Here is a 21,924-nt window from a genome sequence, read left to right on the forward strand (position 1 = left end):
AGAAAATAAAAACTTTTACCAAAACCACACCATTATGCCTTTAACTATGTTAAAAGTAACTCGGGACTCTTAGGGTTTGAAACGTCGTAAACATCGGATCCTAATAAAATGACAGTTTAGCTAATCTGAGTTTGTGATGAAATACCAGTAAGTGTTAGGGAGTTTTTATTGCCATCACCAGAAAATTCAGTGAACAAATCTACATAAACATCTAAATAACCTTGATTTATTTTGGAAACCAGTTCTTTGGAATTGTGAAGTCTGAAATGGAGCTTTTAAGCTCTAGTGTATAGATGAAATGGTGCATAATTTTACTCAAGAAAAAAACAAGAAAGTACAAGACTCTCGGAACTACAATTTAGCTTGCAGGAAGAATGGACAAAAATGCCACAGAGGAAAAACAGAAAATCGCAGCTGAAGAAAAACAATGTACAAGCTGGATGATGTAGTTGCCAAACTGAGTTCTTCAAGTTGACCCCACAATGTGCCTAAACTTGTGACTCCTACTTTTGACAGGGGTTACCTAAAGGTCTTTGCTGGGAAAGCAAAAATTAGTAAAACATACTAATATACTTTGAGGTAACAAACACAAACTGACTCATATCAACAAACATGAATGCTTTTAAGACAATGTACAAAAAAAGTCTAGAACAATTACAAATATCAACAAAGACAATTAATGTATTTATAAGTTTCTCAACAATAGTGTGATAGAAAAATCTATAACCACAGTACTGATGTACAATGTTTCCAACAGGCACACAATATTTTTTTTTCTCTTCATCTACTCATGAGTGTACATATGGCACTGTTTTGTTGTATTTCATTTAGATCTAAATCCACATTTCTCTTAATTCTATTGAAATGAAATAGCAAACTATTCAATTGTGCATGTATTTATGTATTTGACTAATTAGTTATTTATTTATGCTGTCTTCTTCTCCAGCCACCATTTTCTCAATAGCGGCCCAGTCTATTTTGCTGAGGCTGCTGCCTGTACTCTCGGAGAGATTGTCCAGCCAGTTCATCTCTGAAACACCACCTATGGCACCATCATCTTGCTCACCCAATGATCCTGCCAAAACCTGAGAAATGAGCAATACGGTAGTGATGAAACACCAAGTCATTAATCAAAAACTTAATCTAAAAGAATTTATAAATATACTATCCAATATTGAACAAGCACACTTCTGATTCCAGGCCAGAGTTACTGAGATATACATTTATCTTTACAGTAGTTGAATTATTAAAAGAAAAAAAAATGGTTCTTACTTTATCGGATTCCTTCAGCCTACTAGATACTGAGCAGTCCATCACTTCTGTCTCTCTGACTCTACTCTGCTCTCTGAAGATCCTTTTTCCTACAGCAGGTCCTGCTGTAAAAGTTCTGTTTAACCCAGTCTTTCTCCAGTATCCATCATGCTGGTCCTCACTCTGGTTGGCTGTGTGAAGCTTAGCTTGTCTCTTAGTGTTGGTGAGCATGCCACGTCTAGTCACCAGAGACAGACGGTCCCCTGGCAAAAAGGTCACTAGAGAGAAAAAAAAAAAATCACACAAATTAAATTTCTTTATGGAATGAAGTAGAACATATTTATATAGATTAGAATTCTACAGGCACCAAACTAATTTAGTTTAATATGATTTACATACCTGGTCGATGAAGTCCCAGTCTCCTGTGGAGATCCTCTGACAGTCCCTCCACAGACTGTGGACGAAGTCGGGGTGACTTGAGATGTCTTCTATCATTGACAGAAAAGTTCTGAGCCCTGTGAGAAAAACATAATATTTACAAGCATAGAATATCATCCAGCAAACATTTGATAGGTTTACAATTTTAGTCTGCACGGCTACTGTATGTGTGCAGCCATGAAGTCAGTCATTAGTGGCTATTTTCTGCTGTAGAAAGGTAGCAAGGAGCCCCTGAGCATTCAGCTTCACACATTACACTACATGCAATTCTCCATTTGTCCAAAACATCCCTTCAAGGATATTCAGTAACTTAAATATTGTAGCTCGTAACTCGTGAATAATTAGCTTGCAGCCATACAATCTGTAGAATCTCTTCAAGCTTTTGTTTTTTAGCTTCAGGCACATCTCTTCTGACAGGTTTTTAATTATATGTACTGAATGTGCAAGGTGTTATGTTTTAATTACTTTTTTGCTTAATTTGGTGTACTAGCATTTTTTAAACATTATTTGTTTAATTAAGAATCCAGGATTTTTTTTAAAAAAATTTTCTATTGTCATATTTCCTCTGTATTTTTTATTATGTGTTGGGTAAAGACTTTCAAAGTATTCTTGTCTGCAAAAAGCAGCGCATACATTTTGTTTTGTTGCTGATATCAGCACGACAGAGTCCATATGGGATTAAAAAAAAAACAACAAAAAAACAGATGCAGACATTATGCAAACAGAAACAGACATTAGGACTGAAAGCCTAAATCCACACAGGAAGTTATCCACCCCACCAGCATAATACCTGCACAGATCACAGTTAGAGAATTCTCTGAGCAAACATTTAAAGGATTTAAGTCTGTTCTACTGTTTAGCAACTAAAGGCATTACTTAACTTATTTTTTATTATAAATGTTTTAAACTAAACAGTGAAACAGGTATTGAGGCTGCAAAGATAATCATGGTATACTATAATTAATAATTCACTTAGGTGAAACACTAACTCAGAATATAATTATACATTAATGTGAAACAATCCTGCTCAAATTACTGTAGCACAAGATACCTCTGAACACTGCCAGGAGGTGGAGCTGAGGTCGATCGTGTGGTCGAGAGCACTGGAGGAGAGACAGCAAGGTCACTGACCAAACAACAAGCCTCCAGCGTCCTTTGGTCATATTGCTCCAGAAGCATGAACCTTTAAAGTCAAATAGAAACAGCAGTTTAAACCTGTTTGTGTAACTATTCTGAGTAATGTTACTTTAAATATTATGGATACTTACTTTTCTTTTTTTAATTTTTCCTCTCTGGTCCTCAAAGTCTTTGCTGTCTGATTTCTGTTTGTAGATTGCTGCAGAAACCCAGTAAACAATCATGCACATGTCATCACAAAATATAAAGAGAGCATCACACAAGGGTCAGTTTTGGGAAAAACATTAAAAAAAACTTCGCACCCCTATTGGTGAGGCAGAGAAAGGATTGTGTTCTCTTTCTCTCAGGCTCTGTCTGTGTTTTTGATAAGCAGCCAGTTGTTCCCGTTGTTTTCTTCTCATCCATGTCCTCAGCTCTCTCCTCTCATCCTCAGGTAAAACACGTTTCTGAGACGTCCTGCTACTTTGCAGCTGATCCTGCCTGCGGTGGGCCATTTGATTTTTCAGCTCAGTGACAACCACAGCTTAAATAGCACACTGTTTTAGTCAACACTTTACCTGGTAGGATGAGTAGTCTGCAACACTGACAAATTCCAGTCAGTGGGAGATAAATATCCTTCCTTTACCAACTCGTCTAAGATTTCTGCTGTATCATATAGCCCAGTCTGACCCAGATCTTCATCTGTCCATCTGCATGTTGACAATTAAAGGAAAAACAATATTGTAAATTGAAAGGGGGTGTAAAGGTAAGCACATTAATATAAATGTTTTTTAAGGGTGTAGATCATGTTAAACTTACTCCTGAGATATTCCGTATGATTCAGTAAAGTGATCTTTGATTTCTGTAGGCAGGTGAAAATGTTTTTTTTTTTTTAGTATTGACTGAAAGAAAGTACAGTTGAGTACAAGAATTCCTGCTCCATCTAAGACATAGACCATAAGCAGCTGTTAACCTGATAATAGCAGATAATGGTAAATAATACTTCAAGTCAACTTGATGGTGGTGGAACAGAAACATGAAAGTGATTATAAGTCCATTTAAATCATTTAGTTTGTTTCAATTCACCTGGTCGGGTGTGAATATAAGAAGGTCCTGCTCTGTGCTTAAAAGATGACGTAGAATAATCAGGACACGGCTCTGTTCCAGGACTGCTGAAACCATCATGAACCACTTCTTCCTCTTGATGTTTATCATCCTCCTCATAGGCCTTTGGTTCAGGTAAAAAGTCTGGATCAGATCTTGGTGTCCATGCTGTAACAGAAAATATATAAAATATTTAAAAGAATCCTGCTCTTGTGTTTAGACCTTTTCGTCTTTTGCATTTGTTTTTAAAAGACTAACAATCTTTTTAAGACAGGAAAAGTTTTGTCATACCTTTAAGAGGGACGGAGAGTCTGACGGTTTTCTTTACTGCTGAGTTAAGCTTCACATCAGATACCATGTCTGAAGAAAGCTTTCCAATTGTGCTCAGCGGCTACACAGAGACATGGAAGAATAAACTTAAAATGATCTGAAATATTATATAAACATATATACGACCAGAGAGCAAAAAGTTTTTAGGTACCATTCCAGAGTTTGAGAAATCCATTTCCAGTTGATCTGCAATCTTCTGTAGTGCAGTCAACTGGGCATCCAGCTCTGACAAGTGAGAAGAAAAACTGGCAGAAGGCGGTGAGAGAGAGGCTCTGTTAGGTCGAACACTCTGGGTCTTTATGGCTCGACAGATCTCAGAGTCAGATTGTTCTACCGTCACATTATTAGGAGGAGTGATTCTCTCTGAAACCCGGCAGGACTTTTGGTAGTTGAATAAAGTTGTCTCAGGGATATCTAGGAAATATAAAGTTATTTAGAAGAGGGAAAGATTGAACCATCACTTCACGGCTGTAACACAGGGAAGACTGTATTCAGTATAAAGACACATCTGTAAAACCTTAATCATAAATGTATAAAAACCTGTGGGTGTGGTGGTTTTTACTGGCTCCTCCGAAACCGTTACTGCAGCAGCACTTCCGATAACAGAGGTGGCGAGAACATGGAGGTCAGCAGAAGTAGGAGATGAACGGTGATTGGAGGATGCATCTTGTGCGTCTGTCCTAAGACATGGCAGCAGATCTTTGTGCTGTGTTACATCTTCTAGATCCAAGACACTTAGAAACTTGCGTCCACCCACTTCCTGCCAAATACCGACAATCAAACAAAGCTGAGAGGAACGACTTCAGAAAAGCACATTTCAGAATTTAAAAAAAAAAAAAAAAGGTTCACAATAAGTTTATAAAACATTACCAGGAATGTAATAGCCAATTAACACATGGAAAAAATAAACACAACTTTGATGTTTGTTGAAACATTTTACAGATGTCATGGCAGATGATCATGCAGTAATAACAGTTAATCCACTCTGGTGTACAAAGTTTCTATAAAGAGACAAACGGTGCCACTAAACATTGTACACCGTGATGCTGAATTCAGACTCTTACCAGTATTTTCTCTGTTTCCTTTGAGGTTACCTCTGAGTCTTGAATGAAGTCTTGATCACACATCTGACCATTCCTGGAAGTTTGTACTGAAATATGAAAATACACAAGTTTTCTGTTTTGTTTTGTTGTTTGTTTTTAAATTTTTGCTGAATTTCTTCCATAAAACAACAAAACGTATCTTAAGGTGGGCTTACATTTCGGTCCGCTGGTTAATATAGACTCCTGGGCAGAAACCGCTTTATCCACAAACGTGGGATGACAAGCTGAAAGAAAACCAATTAACTTAAATAATACCAGTACTTCCAGTAGAAGGAGCACACAGAAGATCTTTTATATACATGAAACTCCGCCTACACAGCCATCATATTTATGTTAGTCATTTCTGATCATTTGGATTTTACACTAAGGTAAACATAGTCCATTAAAAACATTATCTGAGTCAGCCCGAAGCCGACTTACCTGGATCTGTGTTGGTAAAAGCATCCTGGCATTCTGGAGGTTGTTTACTTGTGGAAGCAAAGGCGTGAAGCTCAGCTGAAGTGGAAAAGACCTTGTCCAACAGTTTCTGACCAGTCAGCAGGGAGTCAGAGTATCCTGGAAGTTAAAAAACAGCAGAGCAACAAGTCTTTTAAAAGGACATAATGATATTTCTATAATAAACTTTATTAATTATTTGAGGATTAATAAATGTTAATATTCCAAATTAAATATGTGGCAATTACATTATATTGTGATTCTCTTATTAATGGACTAAGCAGCTCTTTGCTCTTTATTTAAATAGTAGTGTGTGTTCATTTTTAAAATGGCAAATCATATGTATATCAGCTAAAACAAATTGACTAAATTGTTGTGTTGTGTAGTCACCTGTGATGTCCTGGCCAGGAGTGGTCCCTTCAGCCTCCGGAGGTGCTTCATTTAAAGGCACATCTGCTGTCTAAATATGCATTAAAGCAAACATATAAAGGTTCTTTGGCTGCTTAATCTTCGTAAGAACAAAACTATAATTGGGATTGAAGCGGCTCTACCTCTTCAGTAGGGATGATGGATTCAGTTGGTCTGAATGTGATCTCTGTTTTCCTCCCTTTTGCCTTTTCCTCTCTCCTCTTCTGCCTTTAAATACAAAAAGTAAGAACATCCAATGTAATAATCAGTGGCTGAAAGAGAAAACCATGAACAGTAAAATGAATATGTGATTGCCTCATGCTGGAGGTACAGCTGGAAGAGGTGACAGGCTCTTGAGAGCTTCCATTAGGCTGGTCGGCTCTGAACAGCAGCAGCCGAGAATCTTCAGCATCCTGTTGTCCGATTCCTGAACTTGTTAACTTTGCCACAGAGGAAAGATGGGTAACCTGTGTTGAAGGAACTGCCTGAGGTAACATCTGTGTTAGGGAAACATATGTCAATTGTAAGATAACTAGAGTTAATGATACTAAATTTAAAAATCATAAATGACAGCTTGGCTTCTTACCATTTTGGGTCCAGATTCAAGACTTAGAAGCTTGATCATTGGGGTTCCTGTCATTGGAGCTGAAATGAAAGTAGGTCTGGAGCAAAATGGTAGAGGTAGTTTGGGGAAAGTGATACCGGTGTGTTTAACTTGCTGCAGTTGCAGCAGACGAAGGCCTTGTATCGGTGCTTGTGTGTGAGCTGACAAAGCCGGAGGAAGTAGAGATAACCCATGACTGCTGAACTTCCCTGATGCCCAAATCTGGGACTGAGAATTCCCGGGAGTTGGGTCACGTGGAGAATTAAAGCAGAAATGTTTCTTTAGAACTGAAAACCCATCACTTTTTTCTTCTCTTTTCTCCTTCGAGGTAGTTTGGTCATCATGTCTAGACTTGTGCTGACAGGACTGAGGAGCTTTGGAGTTTGCAGTGTGCAGGGTCTGTGACTGTTGTGTTGGTGGATTGTGTGGGGTGCTGTGCTGGGACATCTGCGGGTGATGGAGTTTAAGTAACTTTAGGCCAGGCACCCTGAAAGCAGAGTCATTCTGTGCATTTCCATTGGAAACCGGTGACACGGGAGAGCTTAGACCACCCCTACTGGTTTCAGTGGTTGCCAGGAGTCCTTGAGAAGGTGGAACTAACCTCCTGCTCTCCCTCTGCAGGATATCTGGAGAGTCTGCTTTCACAGAGAGCGGCTGCATTTCCTGCAGAAAAGAAAACTTGGAAGTAATTTTTGTTTACCCTGAAACACAATTAGTCACAATTAAAGAGAACTTTAGTCATACCTGATAATTAACACCTGCAGAAACACAAGATAGACTTTGATTGGCATGGCACTGTTTTGCTGCTGAAGAGCTCCTAGCAGAGCTTTGCATGACAGGCTGGTCTCCAAACATACATGAAGTGCCTTCACTAAACTGAGGGTCACTTGACCCAGTATTTGGCACACATGCCTGCATTTGAGGTGCTGCAGAGAAGGAAGTCTGAATGGGCAAGACTGGTTCAGGGATGAGATTGCCAGCAGAAGAAGGCGGCACATTAAGGTGTGAGGCGTTCATATTAGACAGGCCCACAGAAGAGTTCTGCTGAACTAGCTGGAGGTTGGCAAATGTTGCTCCTAAAACATCACTCAGACTCATGTAGTTGATATGCTGTAAAGAACAACAAAAAAAAAAGTCAGTTAATGTTTGATCTTAATTTAATAGTCTATTTTTAGCCAATGTGTTCTTTACCTGAACAAGTCTGAATAAGTCTTCGCCTAATCGCTGTCTCATTGGTGAAGTGGTCAATGGCTGATTTGGGGTTGTAGACTCTGCAGAGGGCACACTACTGGAGACATTTTGTGGCTGAAATACTGGAGGATCAGAAGTTGTGTTTGGGAGCTGCCCTCCATTTGAATGAGAAGGTTCTGCACGAACATTTGCCTTTGGCTGGACAGTGGGAGGAGCTGGAGGAGATAGATGTCCACTGTGGCTTGAAAAAAAACAAACAATTTTAGCAACTAGTCTGTAGTTTTTGAGTAAGCTCCATGTTTTCTATAATTTTTTTCAATTTTTTATGTTAAAGAATTAGTTGACTAGCACAATGCAAATAAAATGACTATTTTATAATATTTTAAGAAAAGACTGATTTGACTTCAGTGACACTTACATAAAGGCTCATTATAGAAAACTTCTTTTCACCTTCATTTCTCAGTAAACAGTCTTATAATACAAACTTACATGGAAGAAGAACTGGACAGAGCTTCAGTGTTTTCTGAGTAGTCAAGGTCTGCACGCTTTAAACTCTGGAAAAAGAAACAGTTGTTTCCATCTTTGTGACAGCCTGAATTAAAACACAAAGAATGAGAATACTAAATGAGTGTACTCACAGTTTCAGGTGAGCAGACTTTTCCAGAAACGTTCCCACTCGATACAGATGGCGACAATCCCAAGCCCTCACTGTCACTTCTTCTGCCTTCAAATATTAGGCACAGAAATTAATAGTTGCAAAAGTCTGCAGAACAGTAGCTATCACGATCCAGCATGACAATCCTTTGCAACATACCTTCTTTTTCAGGTGTAACATCTAAGTCATCAAGAGGGAGCTGCTGTATACCGTCATGTCTCTGTTGTGAATCAAAGGTCAGTTGTACCTGGTCAGCAGGGAGAGGTGTCCTCTGAAATGTCAGCTCCTCTGCTTCGTCTGTATGGGAACCACTGTAAGGAAACAAAAGAACATGTAAGAAACATGTACATCTCATGTAAGGGAAAAAAAAAAAAGAGTTCAGAGAGATGCTGATTTGTGTTGGTCAAAAATTTTAATCTTTAGAATATACACAAGACAATGATTATTCATTGTAATTACATGGGACACTCACAAGGATAGTTCTCCTTGTTGCAGATTATGGTCGAGAGCCGTGACAGGAGTGGTAGCTGATCCAGGGTAGCCTGTATCCACACTGCTCTCTCTCTCAAGCTTTGTCTCCACCTCGGGCTGCAGGACAGGTGCGACAATCCATTGCATTTCTGGAACATGAAGGTGGGAACCGTGGTCCTTACTCCCAGGTAGAGAGTTGTACTTACACCCCAGCAAACTCAGGGAAGTAAGGATAGCAGGTGCTGAAGCTTTAATACGAATCATAACTCCTTCATCAGCCGCCACTTTCTTATCTTTCTTCTTTTTACTGTGATGTCCAAACAGCACCCTTTTATCAGCCCAGCGTACCATCCACTCCAGTAGTCTGCCAAGCTTTGGAAACTGAGCCTCTAATTTAGGATCAAGGCCCTGCTGCAATTCTGTCACAGCCTCCACACACACAGAGGTGCCAGATATGAAACTTTCTGAGGGATTCCCCATGGTAAACACACTCTGAATAGGGCTGATTCCTGGATCATCAGCTTCCATTACTCTCTCCAAAGACATATTGCTTTGCTGCCGGAGGCCAAACAAACCTTTTTGCCTCTTGGTTCTCTGTCCAGACTGAGAGCTGACAGATAGGCTAACCCTTGACATGGAAGGTTCACTCCATACAGAAGAAGTTTGCAGCTCAGGTGCTTTGCTTTCTTTCACAGGTTTGTAGCAACATCCAGCTCTGAACACTGGTGGCCCACTGTTGGAGTCTTTTCTCACTGGATGGGGCCCATTTCTTTGACGGCGATGAATGGTGGTGAGAACATCAAAAGTAAGAGAATGGAGTTCTCTCTCCCTCAGCTCAGAGCAGAAGCCCCTCAGCAGAGGTAATTCACTGCCAGAGTCGCCTCCATCAGATTTATTCTTCTCCAACGCGTAGCTGAGAAAGAGCTCCAGAAAATTCAGATATTCCTCATCTTCTAGCTCAAACTCCCAGGTGCCAACCAATGGTAGAGAAAGTTGCTCTGCTTTTGCTTTGTCTGTGTCACCCTCCTCTTGAATGGCACTCTCAGTCTTAGCAGCAGTCTTCTTAGCATCTTTGCTTTCTTTTTTTGCTCTTTTGCCCCTGTACAGAACAACACAGTCAATAGAATATGACAGATCCGACATATATGAGATAGGAGAATAATGTCTGTTACTTTTCCTGACAGCTACCTGGTCATGAATCGACAACGCTGTTCAGAAGAGACAGGCTCTGACATATTCTCTGGTGGGTCAACAGGACTGCATACTGGCTGAAGTCCACAGTCAGTTAAGGTACTGGTGCTCAGAGTTGTACCCAGTGAGAGCTGCCTTAGCATGGTCATCTCCTGTTTGCTACCCTTTTCCTCATCTTCCTCTTCTTTCTCCCACAGCTGCAGCACAGGAGGAGCCAAGTGCCGATGCAGACGTGCCAGATGTTTTCTTCTCTGTCTGAATTTATCTTGAATGACAATCATCATCAACTCGTTCTCTTCTTCTGGAGAAAAAGAGAAATGATGCAGAATGCAGGGATCATTTGCAAACAGCTTAAAAAGCACAACCCTGATACCACTCAGTCAGTCCATTTTTAACTTTTCTATTTTTCTTTAACTGCTTTTATATTTATTTACAGAGAGAGAGAGAGAGAGAGAGAGTAAGAGCGAGAGAGAGAGAGAGAGAGAGAGAGAGAGAGAGAGAGAGAGAGATTAATTAGTTTTGCCCAAATCATCCAACAAGTTTAGGAATTCAAAAAGGTCATTTGAAAATGTTTTATCTCCATCCGGTTGCTTAAGGAGACAGATATGTACCATAGACTATATATGTACTTGATGGCCAGTTTGGCTAATTTAATCTGAATCTCTACAACAGGGGTGCCCAGCTCTGATCCTCGAGGGCCACAATCCTGCAGGTTTCCCATGTATCCCTGTTCCACCACATCTGACTCAAATTAATCTCTAATTATGCAGAACTTCGTTGGCTGTTGGATCCATTTAATGGAAGCCAGGTGTGTTGAAAGGTATACATGGAAAACCTGCAGGACAGCAGCCCTCAAGGACGGACTTTGGACACCCCTGCTCTACATGATATGAAAAGATGCAAGGGCCACTGCTCATAATGTATAAAAAATCCATTTCTCATTTCTTCTTTAGTTAAAAACACACATTTGAGAGAAAAAACATAGCGGCAAAATTGGCTCTTAAATGGATCAAGAACCCATAAATGTATTTTCAATTTAGTTTAGTCAGTTTGCAGAAACTTTTCTCCAAAAAATTTGAGAAAAGGAACAACATTTGAGTTTAAGTGCAGTATTTTCATTGTTTTTAAATCTGAATCAAATGGCTCTAGACATGTTGTCTAATGCAGCTAAAATAATTTTTGAAAACTGAATTCCAGAAATTTATATTTTTTAAATATATATTTTAGCAGCAAGTGAATTGTCAAAAATTTTAATTGATTCCACTATCAGCTTCTTCCAGCTGCTCATCATCTGAGTCAGGGGTGCCCAACTCCAGTCCTTGAGGGCCACAATCCTGCAGGTTTTCCATGTATCCCTGTTCCAACACACCTGACTCAAACTATTCAGTCATTGAGCAGAACTTTATTGGCTATCAGATCCATTTAATGAAAGTCAGGTGTTTTGGGGCAGGGATACATCAACAACCTGCAGGACAGCGGCCCTCGAGGACCGACTTTGGGCACCTATGATCTGAGTAATTCAAAAATAAGCTGAGACGTTCATACCGATGACATTGCATTGCTTCAGCCTCTTCAGCAGTGAATTATACTTCTCTCTTAAAGGCACTCTGACAGACTCTTCCTCCTCTGGGAAGGCTCGTACCAGAGTGTCAGCCAGCTATAAAGAAAGGCCAAGAATGGAAAATGCATTCGGTCAGCGTCAGAGTTTTTGCCCTACAAAATAAAATGCTTTATTAAGCAAATAAATGTTACCATAGACAAAGGAGGTAATTCAGAGATGAGACTAAGCAGTATGTCCTGCAGGATTTCCTCAGCATTGAGGAAACGAGAGAAAGGCAGAAGATGACAGGCCCAGCGGAGAGCTTCTATGCAGGCGGAAATGATTTCTGGATCACCAGAGCTCTAAGGGACACAAAATACACACTTACATCAGTCGTAAGGATAATCTTAAATCTCTAAATATGCATGGTACATACTCATAAACATACCTGTTCATCTCTACAGTGCTGTCTGGCTGCCTGGTACTTCCTGCAGTGAATGGAGAGCTGATCCCTGACGTGGAGCATCCAGCATAAAGCACACAGCTCCCTAAAACAAGCTTGCGGTCGTTTAGAAATAAATCAGTAAGGATAAAATATCCTAAATTAGATATCTGATTTTGCTAAATAATTCACAGATTATTATAACTTGAAACTACCAATAGTATGAATGGTGTCACAGTCGAGGTGACTGTCTTTCTTTGGTCCCAGTCTGAAATATCCACGACGGGTGATAAACTTAGTCAGTCCTTCTGGGAAAGCCTTTTCCCCCTGAGCAGCTGACGGATAGGAATACTTCTTCTTGATCTGAAATCAACATCAGATATTTGCACTGACTGAGACAGGAGGGGACTTGACAACAAACAAGAATCACAAACATATATATATATATATATATATATATATATATATATATATATATATATATATATATATATATATATATATATTTATTTATTTATTTGTTTTTTTTTTACAAAACATGAGGATCTACAGCGCATCTTTATTTTTACACTAATTCCTGTTTTGCATAATGAAACAAGGAAGTTTAAAGTCCTACATTGATTTACAAAAACAATGGTTTTTCTTAGCAACACTGAAAAAGTCTCATTAAATAACTGAACCACTCTTGAGCCCCATAAGGAGATACCTTGAAAAGTATGTGTCTGGCACGGCGCAGATGACTCATGTACCACTGGGCAGCAGGATGAAGACAATGACCAGATCTCAGAAGTAAAAGAAATCTTTGAAGAACCCCAGAGATTTTGTGTCGGTATGCAACTTCAGTAAGGTGCCCTACCGTCCCCATTTGGTCCTGAACAGGAGAAATATTCAACATTTTATCTTTTTAAAGCACCTGTATATGCACTGTCTACACCTGATACATTTCTTATTACTAACCTGTGTGTTGGGAGAAGGCTGCGGGCAATAGAGGGGTGGGGAAGGAAGGTACAGTCCAGAGGGCACCAAAGTAGGCAGGGAAGAACACATGTTTTTGGCTGTGTCCAGCAGTGAAGACATGGGGGATGACATGACATTCACTCCTGCCATGACAGAAGCTTTTAAAATTTCCTCTATGGAAGCCTGCAACAAATCCCAGTCTTCTCCTTCTGAAGGATCTAGAAAAGGAGAAAGAAGACAAAGCTTGAAATGAAAGGTTTCAAATAAAAAAAAAAGGACCATAAAGTTACAATAAAGAAGTCTCACTAACCTGTGAAGCTCTTCTCACCATCTTTATCTGTGGGTTCTTGTGAGTCAACTTTATTCACAAGAAGACATTCCAGCTCAGCTTGAAAGATGCTTTCTGGTTTTAAACCAGTGGGGAGATGAAGTTCTCTCCTTCTTAGCCTGTCATAACAGATATTGTGTACATGAAAAAATACATACCAATTGAACTACATTTATTATGACTGAGTAACAAACAATAGAGTCGTCTACTTTTGTTTTGTTTTATGGCTTCAAACTGACCAAGTGAAGTCAAAATGCTCAGTGCAGTAACTGGTGTATGCCAGGCTCAGAGACACCGCTGTCTTCCAGTCTCCCAAATGATAAGCCAACCAAACAGCCTCAGGAAGCAGCCCCCCCAGCAGGAGCAGGTCCTGGGCATAGTCCACTGTCCACAGTTCTGATAGATGCTGCTGTCGAACAGCTCGAGTCACTTCCTCCTGGCACAACAGCACCAAACGCCCAACACTGGGGGCTGAGAAATGGTACACATAAAGTCATATAGCAACATGCATGAGCAAATCCTGTTTTTAACTGGCAAGTAACTTTTGTAAACACACCATGAGGAACATGTATAGGAGGGAGGACCGCCACATTGTGAGCTGGCAGAATGCAGACCGGCTGGTTGGTGAAGTAAGAGGCCATGAATCTCCCAAGAGTCTGAACCATTGCACAGGCAGTGTCACGGTGAAGGTCCGTTGGCAGCCATGAGCAAGGAAGAGAATCTGTTGAATGGCACGAAGGCAGTAAATTAGTTGTCTTGTGTAATCTCTGTGTATAACCACAGGGTTGGATTTATGGTGGATCAAACTTTATGCCAGACACTAGAACAATATTCGTAACCAGATGTGTGGCATTGAAGTGAAGCAGGAAAAAAAATCATATTTTTATTATTCATCTATTGTTTTCTCAACCCTTTTGGCATTTTTCATGTCTATATCTCAATGCATACTTCTCTGAAGAAACCTTCTCCAAGAGTGTGGCACAATCCTATTTGTCTCTCCCTTCTACCTCTTTATGATGGTAAGTTTTTCACTATGAAAAACGTGATTTTAAACAGTCTGACTGCAATTTCATAATTATGCCCTTAGACAGAAAAGACAAGGCACTTACAGAATACTGTAAAGCTCTAAAGGCAGGTTTTTCCAAACAGATGATGCATCTTTTAATCATACCTTACTTATTTATATCAGAATGGTTTTAAGCATGGTGAACTGTAGCTTTTAAAATATGTAACTTGTCATACATAAGGATCAAAGGTGTGTAACAAATTAACTTTGTGACATGACTGATTACATGAACCAAAATCCTTTCTAGTGTGTGGGTGGATTCATTTTTGCAATGATTTGTCCCAAAAGGATTAGCATCCCTGCATTTTACATCTCTTATCATGCAAATAGTAATTAAAATGCAAAGAGCAGATTAAGCACAACATCAACACAGAGGAACATTCACTGTATGTCCCAAAATCTGATTAAAAAGCATCTAGATTATCTATTGTCAGAAGTTACTGCACGTGTGCCTTGTTTGTCCTAAATTTCTTTCATTTTTTTATTCTTTTTTTTTTTTTATCTTTACCCAACAGCCTTCCTCTAGTTTTACTTCTGTGCTGTGTGATGTAAACATCATCATATTTGGTAATATAATATTGAAAATTATTGTGTATTACATTTTCAACTGCATGTGCACGGTTCTGAATGTTTTTTTCTCATTAATCTCTGCTCCAGTATTCCCACATTTCTTCATGATTGTTTTGTTATTGTTTTTCTTGTAGCAAATTCCCTAAAAATGTCAATTAATGAGAGGTTTTTGTTTTAAACCTTTACAAGTCTATAAAATTTTTTATGCATATAGAATTGTATACATATGATTATGCAATCCTGGGCAATGTCGGAGCTACAACAGAGAAACAATGTTTGAAATGATGTATTTTAAATATAGGCTGCAGTGGTTGTCAAAGCCAATCAGTGATTTTTCTCAAGTCCTTTCAAGCAAAGGTCAGAATCTAAACCAGGTAACATTAGTAATACCATGGCAGAATATGACACTAATGTATTTCAGCTCAAACTGCAATGACTGTGTCTGAGCCAAAGACAGGGAACTACAGTGACATAGATAGAAATTCACCTGTAACAAATGGTAGTATTGCTTCAGTGTAAACATTATCCATACACTCATGGTGTAAAATTATGAAATAAAAAAAAAAAAATGTTCTCATGTTCCATATACAAAAAAAAAAAACTGTATTAAGAGGTAACGTTTTTTTAATAATAAGTATTGTTTGTGTACCTTCCAGCAGAAGAGGGCAGACAAAACTCTGCAGATGTAAAGGAAGACATTCAAATACACAGCACAGTGCTATTTATATTATATTCTTCTTTTGGGTCAGATAGTACTTTGGAATAATTAGCCATAGCTGACCTTTAATGGAAGTCAAACTGCCTCTCTGGTGTCCGGCCCTGATCTGAATCAGCTGTGCCATGTGGTCCCCCAATTCTTGGGCTTCTCTCAGATGATATTGTGATAATAGGCTGTATAGAAGTGACAGGCAAAGTCGTGTCTCCTGAAAGATACTTCGACCACAACCTAAAGAAAAATGTATCATTATTTCAGACTGAACGTGACCATGTGGAAGGGTAGGATTTTTTTTTTAAAAACTAAAGCAATGGCTCTTACGTTTTTTAGCCTCTTGACAGATTTGTAATTTCCATGTGTCTGCACTTTTGGGGTACAAGCCACACAGGAAAAGATGTTCACCTGGTTGAAAAGACTTACATTTTATTCTCAACGGCAAGTTACTAATATTTAAACACAGCTCAAAGTCTTTCATTCAAACTGAGTCAAATTAGCTTTCATCTTTTATTGGATTTGTTTATAGTTCATTTATACACAAAATATCTAGTTGTATTTCCATCACATTCGACATGCATTGCAAAATAATCACAATAATATTTATTTGTTTTTTTTCCTTGTTTTTTGTATCCTACCTGGGTAACTCAGCAGTCTGGGGCCCTCTTCTAGCATTTCTCCAGTAGCCTGCAGAGCTGTTTGGATCTTGGACATGATGACAGACACTTGCTGATCTTCATCCTTCCAGCCATCACAACCTTTAAATCTTTTCAGTTCTTCTGCATACTGCTGGGTGACCTTGTACACCATCTGCCATACTCTTAACAATCTGGCAATAAAAATAGTACAATTATTACAACTCCTAAGCTTTGAGACAAATTTATATTCAAATGATCAATTACATGCCAAGAAAAATGGCAATGACTGGCATCTGGTGAGAATTTTTGCTCATAATCATGAATGAAGATAAAGTCAAAACAGACCTGCTGGAAGGTCGCTGGGGAAGAGGCTGAGCCTGATGCGCAAAACTGGATTTGTCCTTTACGTTGTCCCGTAGCAGAGGCACATGGTACACATCAGAGAGCCACATATGTGGTGGCTGAGGAGATTCCTCCTCTGAAGACCAGATAGTTTCCTGCTTCAAGCTGTAAGTATGATCAAGAGAATCAGAGACAAGCTGCAAGATATCCAAGACTTTGGATAGACTTTGAGATGATATGTGGCAGTGACCAGTCTGGTAGGGGTCAGGATGAGGAGTCAGCAGAAGGCGTGCTATCATTTTGCTGAACTCCACCACCAGCCCCAAGCAATTTGGTCCATCTGAAGGAAAGCTATCCCAAGGAAGGAAGGATAGGAGGGTTTTGATGAGATGCAGAAAGCGAGTGGAAGTGAAGGTAGTCTTTTCTCCTGCATGGACCATGGAGCAGGACATAAAATGGAGTAAAGCAGCAAATCGAACCACACAGCAGAGAGTATGTTTCAGCAGATGAACTCTGTGTTCCACAGCGTTTCCTAGAGACATACAAACAGCCCAGGCTGTTAAAAGCCTGGTCTGGATCTTCCCTAGCTCGTGATGGAAAGGAATCTTCTTCTCTGTTTCAGTAAAGTCTTTATCATAAATTTGACCGGCAACAACAGTATCGATGTGCGAGTCCAAGGCATGGAGAGTGTCAAACATTGAAGCAAACTCCAAATGTCCTCCATCTTCCACATGAGAGCCAGCAGGAACTCCATCCAAGTCAGACTCCTCTTCAAAGACAGCCTACAGAACCAAACAAATAAAAGAAGTAATGTAAACCACCACCATATCAGAATCAAGCATAGTTGTGACAGATTATTTTGTCAACATCATGTCATTCTTTTCATACAGAATCTAAAACTTCCGTTTCCTGTAAAATGTTGAAATGACCTGGATGTTTTCAAGAAGCGCCTTGGTACCACCCAATGTCCACTGGTCTTGGAGGAAAAGAGGTACTCTGGCTTCATCTGTGCCAGCTGAAATGATGGATTCATTGGTGCTGGGTCGGCATGTGACAGCCGGGTGAAACTCTTCAAGGCTGCTGTCCAGATTCAAGCAAGATACAGACTCCAGCCAAGCCTTCACATCACCCTACAAAGCATACTTGTTAGTAGACGACAAAGACCAGATGGTTTGAAAAAAAGAAGCCCTGCTTCAAGATCAAGTCACTCATTATTCACCTGGGTCTTTTCCAGTTTGCAGGCAACCTTGTCAAGATCTTTGCAGGTGTCTTTTAGAAGTGACTTCAGTAACAATGAAGGTGAAGGCCTGCCTAGCACCCGCATAACTGTGGCCATGTAGCCATCGGACACAATGAGATACAACAGTCGTGGATGCCAGGTTACAGAATACCGCTGTCTCAGGATGTCACGCGAAGACATGCTCGAGCTGGACAGAGAGGCTTCCCCGTTTCTTGCTGACATCGGTGGCCTGTGTAGAAAAGTTGGCAAGTAAAAATGTAGCAACAAGACATCCCTTAGGATCATCCTAAATAAATACATCATTTTAAACAAGTAATAACAAGAGAAAAGCAGAGAAACCTCAATTTAAAGTTTACCGGTAAGTCACCAGTGGGTGTAGGGGCAAGAAGTGGGCAGGACCAAAGTCAACATTGCAACCAGAGCTTGTTAACATGAGAAGTCCTCCAAGACGAGCCAATATAAGAAGAGAGCCTCTCTTTAACACACAAGCCAAGAAAAGACCTCCAGGAGACCAGCTGGCACTGCCAACCCAGTAGGACCTGAAAAAAAAGCATATGTAAAAATATATTATTAACAAAAACATTTTATTACAGCTACTTATGTAGTTGTGTCTTGTCAATAGAAGTCAATCTTAACACAAACTTGAATATACTATTTTATTTTCCCAGAGATCCCAGGATAATAACGTGCAGTAGTTGTTTTTTGTATGTTTAATTCCATCATGGTCCCTTCCACATTTAGAAAGATGCTGACTTTCCACACAAGTGACAGACCAGCTCACTGCTACACAACATAAATAACACATTTGTTCCCCAATTTTATATAATGGACACTGACCTTATGTATTTCGATGGGATATCCACTCTTTTACTACCACATCCTCCAAGGCCACACGATACTGACACAAAATTCTGTGTGCTCACAAAGAGAATCTGTGTAGCCTGCATAGAAGAAATACTTTTTTTTTTTTAGTTCTGCTTATCAATGGACCTGGAATAAACTGAATGAAATGTCTAAAAGACAATTAAAAGACCAGATACTCACCTTAGGCTTTCTCTGGTTCAGGACAATGGCTAAAAGTCTGCCATCTGGGGAGAAGGCTGGTACCAAGGCCCCTCTGGATTTCACTGGTTGGCAGGGTGGGGTGAGGTGAGACAAGGGGTATTTTTTGGTGGCCCAGTTTATGCTGTAACCAAGACAACTACAAAGAAAAAGGGCATCCTTAGCAACATACAATACCTAATGAAGGTCCATACTGACACATGAACCTGGTCACTTACTCCAACCTCCCATTGCATTCTTTCCACTGAATTTTAAGGGCGGTGATGACAAGCTGCTTTCCAGATGTGAAAACAAAGGCTAATAAGCAGGCATCTCCCATAACCTAAGAGAGATTTGAGGAATATCATGATGTGAAATTGGGAGAAAATAAAATAATCTTTGTAAGACTAATGTATAGTTTAAAACATGAATATGTAATTAATTCAGTATGAGGACCTCTGTCTTGATAAAGATTGCATTTTGGGATGCTTCTTTATCTTGGGAAGAAGGCAACATGGTCTCTTTAAGAGGCTGGATATATGCCCACTGTCCTTTGACTGGGCCATCTCGTAGTGCTGTCAAATCCCTTGCATCAACACACTGCCACAGAAAGACTTGCCCAGTTATGGCTATGATGAGCACACGCATCCCATCTTCTGAAACCTGGAGAGACAGCCTTGAGGAATTCCCTGGGGAAATATACATCCAGGTATAGTTTAATGTTTTAATAATTAACAGAAATGTACAAACATCTAAAATGTAGTGTGAAGCCATCTCAGGCTGCACATTTTGCAAATGACAGCCTAATTCTCCCTATGCACATACTGATCAAATCTATTATCCAAAATTAATCATTTGCTACATAAAAAATAACATAATTCAATAAATTAAACCAGAAGATACTCTTGAGATATTAATGTCACCCGCCATGTGTGCCTTACAGCAGTGTTTTTCAACTTTTTTGGAGCCAAGGCACACTTATCTTTCACTGAAAAATTACAAGGCACACAACAAACCAAATTGTTGTTTTTTTTTTATTTCAAGTCCATAAAATTAATATAAACTCCATCTTGTCAAAGCCTCTTGAATAGAAATCAGATAAACACAAGAAGGCTTATTATTGTCTTTCATTGGGACCTGTTTGGATAAAGACTGCGCTGCTTTTTAGAACAATTAGGTTAAATTGGGTAATTTCTCAGGGCACACCTGATAATCTCTCACGGCACACTAGTGTGCCATGGCACAGTGGTTGAAAAACACTGTCTTACAGTATGCACCTTGAGTTGAGGTAATTATCTGAACCACTTCTGGGACTGCTGCGGCGGTCTTCAACAAATCTCTATCCCTGTTCCAAAGAAACAGTTCTCCTGACATTTGAAGTCCACAAAGCCACATTCCTGAGACAAAAAAAAAACAACAGATAAGCATGAATGATTGATCTTAAAAATCAGATTGCCTTGATTTAATACACTAAACTCACCATTGTGGGATGAAGTCATAGTCAGTACGGTGTTGAGCAAAGGATGGAGTTTAGGTGTCCTCTTCTTAGTCCGCCCAGACACCATGTTGATCTCACTTATCCGTTTGTCATCTATCAGAAAGACAGACTCCTTCTCCTAGACATAGAGGTTTACAGTTACCTTCTACTAATGATGAGAGCTCACTTCTAACATCACAACATAAAACGCAGACACTCAGCGGTCCCATACCTGCCCCAGCCAGCAGAACCGCGGCCATGGTTTCTTCCGTTTGATGCTCGATGACAAAACAACCTCCAATTTCAGCTCCATGTTTAAAAAGGAGCATCAGTTCTCCTTCGTGACAAAGCATTCAATTGTGTTTTGCGAGGCAGCAATTTCCCAAAGAATAATATTAGGACAGCTAAAATAGAGAGCAAGTTTACTGAGTTTACATGTAAACAAATCGGACTTGCTAAATCATAGCTAGAAACACGTTTTACTTTTATAGGTTATTAAATCCCGATATGTTTATGAGACAAAGTAACTGTCCGAGCAGTTAGTTAAAACCGCCTTAAATTAAGACTAGAAAAACATGAGTGTGTATAACCTGTACCGTTACCGTAGCATTAGCTTCCTAGCTACATTTGGTAAAAGGCGAGGAATTGGTCCAAAGAGACATCTTCATTTGTCCTTTTTCATCACCGTTGTTATACTCACTACCTGTGCTCATATCAGGTATAAACAATAATATTACAATATCAAACGTTTTTAATGGAATACCGCAGATAATTAAGAAATAGTTCAAAACTCCCTCCGCGTCAGTGACTAGAAATGTTTCCCATGATACTCCATAGATGCCATATACACATAGACGCCTCTGTGCGCCGGAGAGTGAATCAGTGTCGCCGCCATATTGGATGGGTCTCCGCTTTCTTTCGAGTCTTGCTGCAGTCAATGTAGTTTCCCCACACCACATAGCTGTTTTCTGTGGAACAAAGCGTGTATATTACACGCAAACAAAACACTTTTCTACACAACTGGTTTGTAAATAGTGTTAATACAGTGAATATTTTACTAAATGAAAACTAAAGTTTACTCCTGTGAGGTGTTTTATGGAAAAAATATTATATTGATGCTTCACAAAGAGTTTTACAAATTAACTCCGCAAAGGAGGTTATGTTTTCACCGGTTTATCTGTTTGTCTGTTTGTGTTCAAGATAACCTAAAAAGTTAAGGACGGGTTTTCATTAAATTATCAAGACTTGGTGAAAATGTGAAAAGGAAGAACTGATAT

General features: G+C 39.5%; 1 protein-coding gene across 1 annotated transcript; it reads right to left on the reverse strand.

The window, feature by feature from the left end:
- Positions 1-763: 763 nt before the first annotated feature.
- Positions 764-21,316, reverse strand: cplane1 (ciliogenesis and planar polarity effector 1). The gene is made up of 50 exons (XM_079256333.1): positions 21,250-21,316; positions 20,880-21,051; positions 20,651-20,786; positions 20,439-20,567; positions 19,627-19,859; positions 19,410-19,513; positions 19,174-19,330; positions 18,967-19,070; positions 18,486-18,668; positions 18,109-18,358; positions 17,819-18,019; positions 16,893-17,671; positions 16,548-16,738; positions 16,237-16,317; positions 15,982-16,146; positions 14,121-14,285; positions 13,804-14,035; positions 13,547-13,683; positions 13,237-13,454; positions 12,986-13,150; positions 12,495-12,642; positions 12,286-12,395; positions 12,050-12,199; positions 11,843-11,954; positions 10,295-10,598; positions 9,108-10,205; positions 8,795-8,946; positions 8,619-8,704; positions 8,470-8,534; positions 7,981-8,221; positions 7,702-7,899; positions 6,772-7,452; positions 6,501-6,682; positions 6,329-6,413; positions 6,168-6,237; positions 5,763-5,897; positions 5,498-5,566; positions 5,304-5,389; positions 4,780-4,999; positions 4,391-4,653; positions 4,201-4,300; positions 3,892-4,077; positions 3,625-3,667; positions 3,384-3,515; positions 3,129-3,306; positions 2,958-3,025; positions 2,741-2,872; positions 1,651-1,766; positions 1,273-1,529; positions 764-1,085 (listed from the first exon to the last, which is right to left on the reverse strand). The coding sequence occupies exons 2-50, from the start codon at positions 20,958-20,960 to the stop codon at positions 918-920; spliced, it is 9,546 nt and encodes a 3,181-aa protein (XP_079112459.1). The 5' UTR covers positions 20,961-21,051; positions 21,250-21,316; the 3' UTR covers positions 764-917.
- Between the last annotated feature and the right edge of the window lie 608 nt (positions 21,317-21,924).

This window comes from Telmatherina bonti, assembly GCF_933228915.1.
Source record: "Telmatherina bonti genome assembly, chromosome: 17".
NCBI lineage: Eukaryota > Metazoa > Chordata > Actinopteri > Atheriniformes > Telmatherinidae > Telmatherina > Telmatherina bonti.